The 12,648-nt window shown below is 43.5% G+C and overlaps 1 protein-coding gene across 1 annotated transcript in view; it reads right to left on the bottom strand.

The window, feature by feature from the left end:
• NRDE2 (NRDE-2, necessary for RNA interference, domain containing) overlaps window positions 1-12,648 on the bottom strand; it is a 58,168-nt gene that overhangs the window by 34,805 nt on the left and 10,715 nt on the right. The window contains exons 2-4 of the mRNA XM_014591398.2: window positions 8,774-8,882; window positions 6,747-6,980; window positions 1,628-1,774 (exon numbers count right to left, since the gene is read on the bottom strand). Coding sequence (XP_014446884.1) covers window positions 1,628-1,774; window positions 6,747-6,980; window positions 8,774-8,882 — 490 coding nt within the window. The remainder of the gene's footprint in view (window positions 1-1,627; window positions 1,775-6,746; window positions 6,981-8,773; window positions 8,883-12,648) is intronic.

The following is a 12,648-nucleotide window of genomic DNA, read 5'->3' as shown; positions in this document are numbered from 1 at the left end:
GGAGCTGGACTGTGACATGACCATGCCCCACTAGGAGGTACTTTCTCCCTCTCCCTTCCTCGGTCTCTCCCTGGCAAAAAAAAAAAACAACAAAAAACAAAAAAACAAAACTCAAAAATATGTGAATACAGTTTAAATATAACATTTATTCTCAGGTGTCAAGTTTAGTTGAAGGATGTACATTAAATATGCACTGAAAACAGCTGACATGAGCTGTTTATGTGGTGAGGTCTAATGTCAGGAAGAGTGGAAACATGACTCAAATTTGGAGATGCAACAGGTAATGGAAATTAAAATTTATTTTTAAAAGTAATTAACCTACAAAGAATAATGATCTCGGGGCAGATAGTGGCACAGCAATGACACAACTGGACCCATATAGGAAGGTTCAGGTTTGTGGCCCAGGACCTCCCTATATCCACGAGGAACACGCACATGTGCCCCCATTCGGCTGGCTGAGGCAAGGGGTCGCCCACAGTGTGAAGACCCTGTTGAAAGTGCCTGTCTCTCTTTCTCTCCCCCCCTTTTCTCTCTTTCTCTCTCCCTCTCTCATGAAAGAAAGGAAAGACTAACTTAAAAAAAAAATTTTTTTTTAGAATTATGTAATTCTAGGTCTGCTAGAACTGGAACTCAAACCACGGCTGGCCATGTGGGAGTCCAGTGCCTTAACCACCACACCACCTGCTGTTCTCAAGAATAATGATCTTTTAAACTTTTTTTTTAAGAGAGAGATTTTTGCTATAGGGCATGTGTACTGGCTAGAGAGACAGAGAGAAAAAGTGAGAATCACCCCCCAGGGGGGATGGCCATGCCACAAGACTGTCTCCTCCATTCTCCTCTCAGGATCTTGGGCATGCATGCACATGTGCCTGTTGTGAGTTTTAAACTATTGGGTCCGGGACTCAAACAGTGGTGGACTACATGGGAGTCCAGCAACATAACCATTACGCCACCTGCTGGTCCCAGGAATAATCATTTAAAATCTCCTCTCGCCCTTTTATTTCAGGATACTCTACCCTCAATTTGCATTACCTATACACTGTGTGGGAATAGAGATTATATATTATTGTTCTATGTTCCCAACAGTTTCTTGTAAGTACTAAGTGTCTATAAACAGTTTAATCAGTACCTACCAACACATTTTTGATTCACAGATTAGTGGAGAAAAGTTCAAACTCATTACTGAAGCAAATTTATTTATTTTTGTGGTATACCCTCGCGGTGTATACTGGGAACATTTGAATAAGTGATTACCATTAAATGTCATTTTTAAAATGGCATGTGTTGGGGGTGGATAAATAAAATGCTTTGGCAACTTTTAAAATGGTTTCTAGATTAGACCACGTGGTTTCTAGACACCCTGTCACAATTCTCACAACCTATGTTTACTGAACATCTACTATTCCAGGCACTGTACCAGGGGCCCGGCATAAATAACTTTAACCTGACCTGACTCCAAGGTTTACTCTCTCATTCTGGCATATGAGACATGTGCCTCAACAACCTAGCAACGGGTAAAATCCAATCGAATCTGGGAGAGAAGAAAACAGGCAAACAGTGCTGAGAGGTCCGAGGTGAAAGAAGTTCTTTATCAACAGCAAAAACTGGAGAAAAACACGACGGATACCTTGCTATATCCCCTCGGTAGAGAGACTTATACTCCCAGTTGGCGGGGTCCGGTGTCTTATCTGTCCTGAAGGTTTCTCCTGTCAGAGCCTGCACGTCCTCCAGCCAGACACAGCGCAGCCCAACAGCAGCAGCGTGATCTCCTTCGCTGGGGGCAAAGGAAGGGGAAGGAGGGAAGGGAAGAGGCACTTTAGAAATCTTCGGTGACGTAGCTGGCATTTTCAGAAACAGGAAGGCGGAACATTTCAAACCTCACATGGCATCAGACACGCTGAAGCGCGTCCGTAAATGTGCACGTGCCACGGCGATAACGACTTTTGCCCCGGGAAAAGGAGTTCTAAAAACAACATAAAACCTGTCGCTTCTAACTGACACGAGGAAAAGAGTCGCTCAGAATTAACCCGATATAGGCATTCTTTTAAAATATTCCATTTAAATGACTGTCACTTGAATTTCAAATATTTTTATAAGCAAGGGTTTTTCCTCAGAAATATTCCTGCTCCGAAGCACAGGCAGAGGACACGCCACACCTTCAAAGACACGCCTGCTGGCATTGAGGCAGACTGCCCTTGCTTCACCGAATGTATTTGAAAGTGCTCAGAGAGTTTATTTAAACACAAAACTTAAAAAAAAAAAAAAAAAAAAAAAAAATTCCTGGTTCTGAATTGTTCAATCTCTGATATTACAAGGCTCGGCCTTGGTCTCGTGTTGATGGTGTAGACTCTGAGTACGGTTCTTTGCCTGCACATCCGGGCCTCCTGCCTCTAGGACAGACCCGTGAGTCCACTGTGAGGTAAGACCAGACCCTTGTTTATCTCATTGAGCCAAATCGGAGCTGGCAGACTTTCGGCTCAGATATGCCACCTCCCTAGGAGTTAAGTGAGAGGGAGGGGAGGGTTTTTCCTGGCATCTACCATCTTTCTTCCTCTGAAAAAAATCAGTTCACAGTGCCCGACACAGAGGTTGCCAAAGTAGTCAAGGAAGTCATTACTGCTGTCCCATCTTTGTGTTTTAGCTCTCCCAGACACAAAATGAAGATTCTAGAGACTTCTAAATCATTTTTGGCAGGGGATACAATGGAATGACATTTTAGGGACATAAAACAGCTGCTCAATTAACATGTGTTGAGGCCTAGCACGGTGGCATACACTGCTAACACGCTGGGCTCGGCAGGCTGTGACTACAAGGGAGGCCTGGGTTCGATTCCTGGTCCAACCTAACGGCTGGGGCAGTGACATGCACCTGTATTCCCAGGAAAGGTCTAAAAATAAATAAATAAATAGAACTTGAATATGGAGCCTCAGATTAAAGTAGATGGTGGTTTCAACATGTTCCCCTTCAAGATAATTGTAGAAAGTTTTCTGTGTACATAAACCGTAAGGGGCAAAGGAAGAAAGTCTACTACAAAGATATCAAAGCATCCCAGAAAAAAAATGAAAGCTAACTAGGGAGAAAATAAAAGAAAAGATGGCCAGCCAGTGGTTAGGGTGGCTGGATCCCACATGACCAAATGTGTGGTTTGAGTCCAGACCCAGAGGCTTGAAAAACACACCAGGCTTAGGACCAACAGTTAGCGTAATGACTATGTCGCCGGACTCCCATGTAGTTGACCACGGTTCGAGTCCTGGACCCGATGGCTTAAACTCACGCTGGGTGCATGTGTGTGTGTGCTCAAGATCCCAAGATGAGAAAGGAGGAGAAGGGATTGCGGCATGGCCATCCCCACTGGGGGGTGATTTCTCGCTTTCTGTCTCTCTGTCTCTCTCCGTCTGTCTGGCGAGCGCACGCACCCTATAGCAAAAACCTCTCCAAAAAAAAGGAAAAACAAAAAACAAAAAACAAAAAACACACCAGGCACATAAATGTGTGTGCCCAAAATCCCAAGAGAAGAACAGAGAAGAAAGGACTGCGTGTGGTCATCCCCCCACAGGATGCTTTCTCACGTCCTACCATGGCCCCCAATCCTCCTTCCCCACACCAGAAGCACATGCCTTACAGCAAATTTAAAGGAACAAAACACAGGGGCCTGCAGGTGGCATGGTGGTCAATGTGCTGGACTCACACATGAACAACCAAGGTCTGAGTTCTGGACCCGGTGGCTTGAAAAATCACACTGGGCACATGTGCCTGCATGCCCAAATCCTAAGAGGAGAATGGAGAAGGGACTGCAGTGTGGCCATCCCCCCACCCCAGGGAGGCATTTCTCACTTTCCCTCTCTCTCCTGTGAGTGCATGTGCCCTATGGCAAACAAATAAACAAAAACAAACAACACACAAAAAAGAAAGGGCTAGCTGCAGATCACCCTGGGGAGAAAACAGCCCTCTTCCCTGCCCACTGGGATAGGGGTCAGGAAGCAGGATAAGGCCCGGGCTGGGCTTAAGGAAAGATCTGCCTCCACCTGAAGATGAAGAAAAGCTCACCCCAGAAAACAAAGGTCAATTAGTAGCTGTTGCCCCTGAGGAACCTGTCCCTCGATCATCCCGAAATGAAGTCACATATGGTAGGCTGCCCTTCATGAACCCACTTCGTGACATCATGGAAACACTCACCACTCACTAATATCTTTGTCCTTGCTTTGTGTAAATAAACAATTCTTCTAGGTCACCTTTCCAGGAGACTACAAAAGTTAAATAAGAGAGAAGAACGAGAACAATCTATTTTGACCCTTAATAAGGATTATTCTTCAAAATACCAACAAACTTAAAAATGCTATCTGGATCCTAAAACTAGCAAGAGCCAGACAAGAAACCTTCTGATGTGATTAAAAGCTGAAATTAACTATCTTTCAAATTCTAATGGTAGTGGTTTTGGAAAAGACTTTAAAACTCATTTTCCTCAGCTATAAAAAAGGACAAGTAGCTAAAAGGTGAGTTTTCAGGAGACAGGACAATTAAAGTACCTTGCTTTAAAGGCATACACAAAAGCAAGGACACCAGGAGTATAGTCATTCGTCCATTCACCCGTATCACAAAAGCACAGCGAATGCCTGCTCAGTTCCGGCCCTAGGCCAAGTGAGAGCTGGGGGGTACAGTGGCAAGTGAGGTGGGCATGGCTCCTGCCCTCACACGTTCGGTCAAATCCAGAATCTCTTTGCTCGGCCCCTCTGTATTTTCTTCCTAAGAGCGAGTTTGGGTTACGAGGACAGCACATAAGCCGCAGAGGCCTACAGAACCTTCCGGGATGACAGAGGGATCCCAGGAGACTGCAGTGCAGTGTTTGCCTCTCTAACAGAAAGAGCAAGGGCTGGCTGCCAGAGCTGCTCTGGCACAGGGCTCTTGGTGACACCAGTGGGACTTCCAAAGCAGACAACAAAAGGAAGTCATCCCTGACGAGTTGCAAACATCTCATCAGCACTAATTTTTTTAAAAAACAATTATTTATTTAATTTTATTGTTATTATCATTTTTTAAAATTTTACTATAAGACGTGTGTACTCACCAGAAAGAGATAGAGAACGAGAGCGAGCTGAGAGGGGGTGGGGGTGAGTAAGAAAGCAAGCCGCCAGGTTCAGGACTCTAACCATGGTCAGCCATGTGGGAGTCCAGTGCCTTAACCACCACACCACCTGGCCAAGCACTACTGTTTTTAAGTAAGCCGTAGATAGGTACTTACATTTTCTCTCTTCTAGAGCACATGAGCAAAGAAGAGGAAAAAAGTTTAAAGAGCAATGATTCAAGCAGTGTTATCACAAACCACCTGTCCACCTGTAGATAAAGGACCTATGCAAGAGAATGTCCAGCTAAACGGAGAGGAGAAGCTACACTGAGCACTTGTGTTGTGACTGTCCTGTAGAATGACCTGAACCATTTGTCAAGGTACACAGTGGAGTGAAGCGTGGGGAGAAATAAAGTCCTCAGGGAGAAGAAATACTGTGGTCATTCCACACCTTCAACTCAGGGGTCTAAACAAATGTGAAACAAGAAAAGGAAAAAGCAACAGTTATTTTTAAAAACCAAATGATGCATAAAAGGGGACAGCAGATGGCATGGTGGTTAAGGCATGGGACTCCCACATGGCCAACTGCAGTTCAAGTCCTGGATCCGGTGGCTTGACAATCATGCCAAGCGCATGTACATGCGTGCCAAAAATCCCACACGGAGAATGGAGAAGGGACTGTGGTGTGGTCATTCCCCCTGGGAGGTGATTTTTCACTTTCCCTCTCGTTGCCTCTCTCTGGTGAGGCAAAAACCTTAAAAAACAAAAAAAATGCATAAAAGCCCACCATGCTTGGGCCTGGTCATGGGGTGCAGAAGGCAGGATATGGCTCTCCAATGACGGAGCCACACAGAAGACTGCAGCTCAAACCCTGGGCAGACCTGAATCTCAGCATGGTGAGACCCTGTCAAGAGTTCCAGAGTGGCTGTCTCCCTCTTTCTCTCAGGAAATAAAATAAACTTAACCAAAGAGTATGTACCTGAGCAAGCGTATATGCCCAGGAGTTGACAGGAGTGACTAAGTGAGACTCGACAGGAAGAGAAGGTGCTTCTCCTATTCTCTGTAAGTGTGGAGGCCACCAGCCTTGGAGATGGACCACTGAACTCCACAGCACACTGAGCTATATACCCGCTATGTGACACATCTGCCATCCTTCACAGCTCCCACGAACAGGCCAGCAGGTGATATGGAGGTTAAGGTGGCTGGATCCCACTCAAATAGTTAGCTATGTGGTTCAAGTCCCGGACCCAGCAGCTTGGAAATCACATGAGGCATGTATGCATGCATGTCCAAAATCCCAAGAGGAAAACAGAGAAGGCATTACAAGATGGCTGTCCCCCCAGGGAGGCGATTTCTCACTACTCTCCTACTCTGTCTCTCTTTGGCAAATGCACATGCCCTATAGCAAAAAACAAAAACAAACAAACAAAAAACTCCCAAGAACTTTTTGTCAGAATCAGATTTTGATGTAAGCATTATTGTGTCTACAGAACACTTCCCAAAACAAACATGTCCTACTTTTATATGACCGCTTTGTTTTCACTTTTCTTTTTAACGTGATGTATCAGGAGAGCTCTCTTTTGACTGAGTAGCTAGATAATCATTCAGATGTCTATCTCTTGGCAACAGTCAAGGCAGAAATTCAAATATAAAATACCGTGGGTATCTGAGAACAGCAACTTACTTTGGTTTCTCAGATTCCTTTTTACTGCCTCTGAAACTTTTGGAGGATCTGTCCGTTTCAGAATCAGTATCTGGCTCAGATCCACTGCTACTCGATGGTCCGTGTTTTCTCCTTGCTTTCTTGTGGTGCTGGTGTTTCCTTTTCTTCTTTTTCTCTTTCTTCTTTTTCTTGCTGGTTTGTTTGAGTTTTTTGTCAGTGTCACTTTCATCTGAAGGCTCTGATTTCAGAGGACTCCTGTTTGGAAAATCAACTTTACAGTTATTTTCAAAAGAGAAATAGGGAAAATAATATGTAAAAAAGGGAACTTCATGCGGGCTCACATCAGTTTACTATTTGCCCACATATTATATATATATGGCCTTTCTAGATTACAGATTACCTTAAAGACTTACGAACTGGACCTAAGGGACCAGCAGATGGTGTAATGGTTACAACACTGAACTCCCACATAGCGGTTTTAGTCCCAGATCTGATGGCTTAAAACTCACACTGGGGGAATGTGTGTGTGTGTGTGCCCAAAATCCTGAGAGGAGAATGGAGAAGAAATTGCAGCATAGCCATTCCCCGGGAGGTGGTTTTTTACTTTCGATCTCTCTGTCTCTCCAGTAAGCACATAACGCCATATAGCAAAAATCTCTTTAAAAGAAAAAAAAAAAAGAATTGAATCTAAAATATAAACAGGTGAAGAAATTCTAATTCTAATAACTTCAAACCTATATTTTCATATGTATACACACATCTCTAAATGAAAATAACCTACAGTTATCTCATCAATACAGTCGATGTGTTTTTATTCTCCAGAGGGTATGTGTGCTCACAGTAGAGAGAGAGGACCAGGCACCCCACAAATGGGGCATGGTCACACTGCAACCCATTGTGCCTTGTTTCTCTGTCCTGCTGAGATGTTGGGTGTGTATGCACATGTGATTGGCTTGTTTTTCAAGCTCCTGGGGTCAGGATTAGAACTGCTGTCAGCCATGTGAGATCCTACTCCCTTAATAGCTAGAGCACAGGGCCGGTCCTCAATAGCACTTTTAAAACCAACACAATAAAAGGTTCTTTTGCAGTATCATATTTTATGACAATACACACTTAATGCAAAATAAATAAAAAAATAAATAATTTCATATGGTCCTTGTTTTTAAAGGTGACAGTGAGTCCTTCTTTCTTCCTCATTTATAAATAAAATTGGACAAACTCTCTCTTGTAGATGAACCAGTCTCAATTTCCAAAGGCTTCTTACACATTTTTGTTGTCATTGTTGATTTTGCCATAGGGTATGCATGAGGTCACCAGAGACAGGGAGACACAGAGAGAAGGAACTGAGAAATCACCCCCAGGGGGGATGTCCATGCTACAATCTTTTCTCCTCCATTATCCTCTCAGGATTTTGGGCACAGGCACCCAGCATGATTTTTAAGCCACCAGGTCTAGGACTCAAACTGTAGTCAGTCATGTGGGAGTCCAGTGCCTTAACCATGACACCACCTCCTGGCCCCAAGGCTTCTTACACATTTTGAGTACAGAGTTACACAGGTTTTCACTATTTCAACGAGACCATGTAGTCTATTTTCTCATTTCAATGGTCTATAACACATTCTTTCACAGCTTGCTAGAGACGTGTGCCATTTTTGCCTTCCTCAACGTTTTCATGAGATTTTATCCTATGTTGTATTACATTATACGTACTCCTTCTATTTTTACAAAGGTGTTGAAAAGTCACCCCCTTAAAAAAAAAACTGATTAACGGTACCCTAAAGATGACTAACGAGGTTAGTGAAGTTACTTAAGAATTGCAACAATGCCATTTCCCTCTTGGCCTAATTACAGGCACTAACTGTGCCGTGTACTTGCCCACTGCCAAGCAAAGGAGACATAAAGGAATCCACCTGGAAGGGTGAGGACAGGGAAAATGGTCGTTACTCAAAGTGAAAGGAAGTCTCAGTTAGCTCCTTTAACACAGGGTTTTCTAAGGAGCATCATTTAAGTCAGGAGAAAGACTAGAAATAGGTCACCAGAGAACCTACCTTGTTGGGGGTGACTCTGCAGAAACAAGGTCTGTGGCCTCTCTCGTTTGCTGGCTTAGCGATGTTATAGTTCCAACACAAAAGCTCGGGTTGCTCAGCCAGTCTAACTCTGCACAAGTAAAAGGGAGAAAAGACCAATGAATAAGATTGCTAAAGCAGGAAATCCATCCATCAACTGCCATCCTAATTCACAGCCAGTGTCAGCCAGACGTTTTCAACAGTCCGCAGGAGCTGAACGGAACCCATAAAATTTTTATTTCTTGGGACACGGTGCTTTCACACTTTCTAAAGTATTTAAGACTGAAATTCTCATGGTATCAGGCTGCAGGTCAGGCAAAAGTCATGTGATAAGTGAAGACTAAAAGGCAGTAAGGTTTCATGCCCGCCATCCACACTGACTACTGACCATGAATGCTTCCAAAGCATTAGGTTTGGGTTCTTTTTAAGAGAGATTTTTGCTATAGGGCATGTGTGCTCACTGGAGACAAAAAGAAACAGACAGAAAGTGAGAAATCACCCCACTAGGGGCATGGCCACCCCACATCCCTTCTTCTCCATTCTCCACTCAGGATTTTGGGCATACATGCATACGTGCTCAGTGTGTTTCAAGCAGCTGGGTCTGGGGCTTGAACCATAGATGGCCATGTGGGAGTCCAGTGCCTTAACCACAACCCCACCTGCTGGCTCCAGCATTAGGTTTTAATGACCTCAAATTTGATTTAGACAATTCCTAAAAATTAAAAAAAAAAAAAAAAAAAAATCTGTTAACACACATAAAAGCCCACCACACGTGGGCCCAGCCATGGTGGCACAGGCAATAGCGCACATTCTGAATGCTGAAGCCATATGGAAGATCACAGTTGAGATTGACCTAAAGCATGCTGGGCATGCGCCCATAATCCGGGCTGCCTGGAAGGCTGGAATAGGCCGAGGGATCACAGCATGAAGAGATTCATCAAGGGTGCTTATTTCTTCCTTTCTCCCTCTCATGAAAGAAAATAAGCTTAAAAACAAAACACCCTCCACGCTTAATGTTATTACAGAAAATTAAGATTGTTCAGAAAACATTTCAGTGTTCTAGTTTAGTACAGCGAGTTAAGAAACCTTTCCTACAACAGTACTCATATTTGGAAATAAAAACATAAGAGGTCAGCTTTTAAGGCTATAATTACATAAATGTTAATAATGACTATCTCTGGATGGTGAGATTAAATGTCTGAAATGTATTATTTATATATTGCCCATAATCTTTAACTTTTCTACAATGATCTATTTCTAAATTACTTATTTTTCAGATTTTGGGAGTCTTGGTTTTGAAGAGAAGCAAAAAAACATTGGGATGGCAGCAGTAAGGAAGCCCAGGGAGGGTTTTATATTTTGTAAATCCTTAGCCCATTTTAATTGAATTACCTTTTTATTACGAGTGCTAAGGTTACTGAATTTTTTATATATTGTGGATGCTGGCCTCTGACAGTAATTGCATCTTAGTGAGAAGGAGACAGACTGCACGCTCACCGATGACACACTTTGTCTTATTTACTCCTGTATCCCCAACTCCTAGAGCAATTCTTGGCATACTGCGGATGTTCAGCAAATACTTGTAGGAAAGAGGTGAAGAAGAAAGGGAAATTCCCAAGGAGAAAAGGCACATTAAATGGTATGTTCAAGGAAAAGGCAGAAACCCTATCTCAAGTGCCTGCAGCAGGCCAAATGCCACACTAAGCAGTTATATCCTTTATACCTTTTCATCCCCACAACGAGGTTCTATGGGAGGTATTAGATCTCCATTTTATAGGAGAATAACTAAGGCTTAAAGAAAGGGATTAAACAGTTTGTAGTCATATCCAATAAATGCTAAACAAGCGTTCACGAATTCTTTCTTCCACTGGCTTTGTTTTCTTTCGGAGGCTGGGCCTAATGCCTGGCAAGAGATAGGTGAAACAGGTTCTATTTCTTCCCAAGATCACAGTTGCTATTTTTTTAGGAGAGTTTTTTACTATAGGGCATATGCACTTGCTGGAAAGACAGACAGAGAGACAGAAAGTGAGAAATCACTCCCCAGGGACAATGGCCATGCTGCAATCCTTTCTCCTTCATTCTCCTCTCAGGATCTTGGGCACACATGCACATGTGCCCGGTGTGAATTTAACCTGCCGGGTCTGGGACTCAAACCACAGTCGACTACGTGGGAGTCCTATGACATAATCATTATGCCATCTGCTGGTCCCAACTGTCAGATTCTATCTGATTATTCCAAAGTCCTTCAAAAGGTACAAGAAAGCTTTTTTAAGAATGCAATTGATGTTTTGCCATATGGGACTGTTGTGAAAAAAGCTGAAACTCAGGTTTTGAACCCAAATCATCACAGACCCTCTGTGTGACCTTTATCTCAACGACCTTCTAAAGGGCAGGAGGCATTTCATCTGAGATGCAATTTCTGGAAGTAGACAGTGATCCAGTGGTGATAAAAACAGACCCACACAGGAAGGTCCCAGATTCACTTCCCAGGGCCACCCTGTACACGCCAGGTGCAGGTACCTGTGACCCAGGCTGGCTGGGGCTGGGGGGGGACTGTGGCATGAGGACCCATCTGGAGGTACCTATTTCTGCCCCTCCTCAACCCCTGCCAATCTCTCTCCTGGAAGAAATATAAACTTTAAAACAAAAAAGAACAGTAAGTCATTTTTGTTTTGTTTTTGTTTTAGTTTGGTTCGTTCTTTGGCAGTACTCAGCCATGAATATACATGGACTATTTAAAGTAATAATCACTGGATGCTAGGACTGAAGCCAACTTTGCGGATCATATATAATCCATAGATTTTATATATTTTTCTTAGCCAAGGAGCTCACTTTTCTAACAAAATCTTCCAAAAAAGTCCTACACACAAAACAGAAGAGGTGGGGATACTCTAGTTGGGGACTCAGAGGGAAGAGACAGGTCTGAGCACACTCTCTGAAGCTTAGACAGTACCGTCTCCTTTACAGAGCGACAACTCGAGGCTCTAAAAGGTCGCATCGGGTGGCCAAGGGCACACATCGGAACTTGGGTCTGCAATTCTTCATCCCATTCTCATTCTCACTACCACACCATGGTTGCTAGCTGTTCACTTTCTTTCTTTTTATTTTTTTTTTTTTAGAGGTTTTTGCTATAGGGCGCGTGCGCTCACCAGACAGAGAGAGAAAGATAAAAAGCGAGAAATCACCCCCCAGGGGGGATGGCCACGCCACAATCCCTTCTCCTCCATTCTCCTCTCAAGATCTTGGGCATGCACGCACACGCGCCCGGCATGAGTTTAAGCCACGGGGTCCAGGACTCGAACCGCAGTCGACTACGTGGGAGTCCAGCGACATAGCCATTACGCTAACTGCTGGTCCCGCTAGCTGTTCACTTTCTCAACAAAGGAGCTGGTTCTCCTAAAGTCTCCTTCTAATTGGTACATAGGGCTATCATGTCAATTTCATTACTGTAAGTCCATTATCTGCACGTCAGTCTTCCCATTGTATTCTAAGCCAAAGGTTAAGAATTCAAACTCTTATAGGGACCAAATTAGTCATGATTACTGTGACACTAGAGGAAGCAGAAACAGACCAGAAAAATAAACAAAAAATTCTGCAAGTCAAAAACACCAACTGGTTCGCGATTCTTGTATCCACGTCTCAGTTCCACCTTGTCTTTTCCCAAACTGCAAACAACGTGAGGGCCAGGCCACGAATATTCACTCCTGTATTCCCAAGTCTTAGCAGTACCTTGGCATGAAGTAACTGACTTGATAAATATTCACTGAATGAATAAAATGAGTGAGGATGTGGACAATATCTCAGCACTGACTGGACATACTGAGGAAATCTGAAATCTTCGAAGAAAAATCCACTAT

Source organism: Tupaia chinensis, unplaced genomic scaffold (assembly GCF_000334495.1).
Source record: "Tupaia chinensis unplaced genomic scaffold, TupChi_1.0 Scaffold000568_1, whole genome shotgun sequence".
In the NCBI taxonomy this organism is placed as follows: domain Eukaryota; kingdom Metazoa; phylum Chordata; class Mammalia; order Scandentia; family Tupaiidae; genus Tupaia; species Tupaia belangeri.
This window is presented reverse-complemented; position numbering and strand designations above follow the sequence as displayed.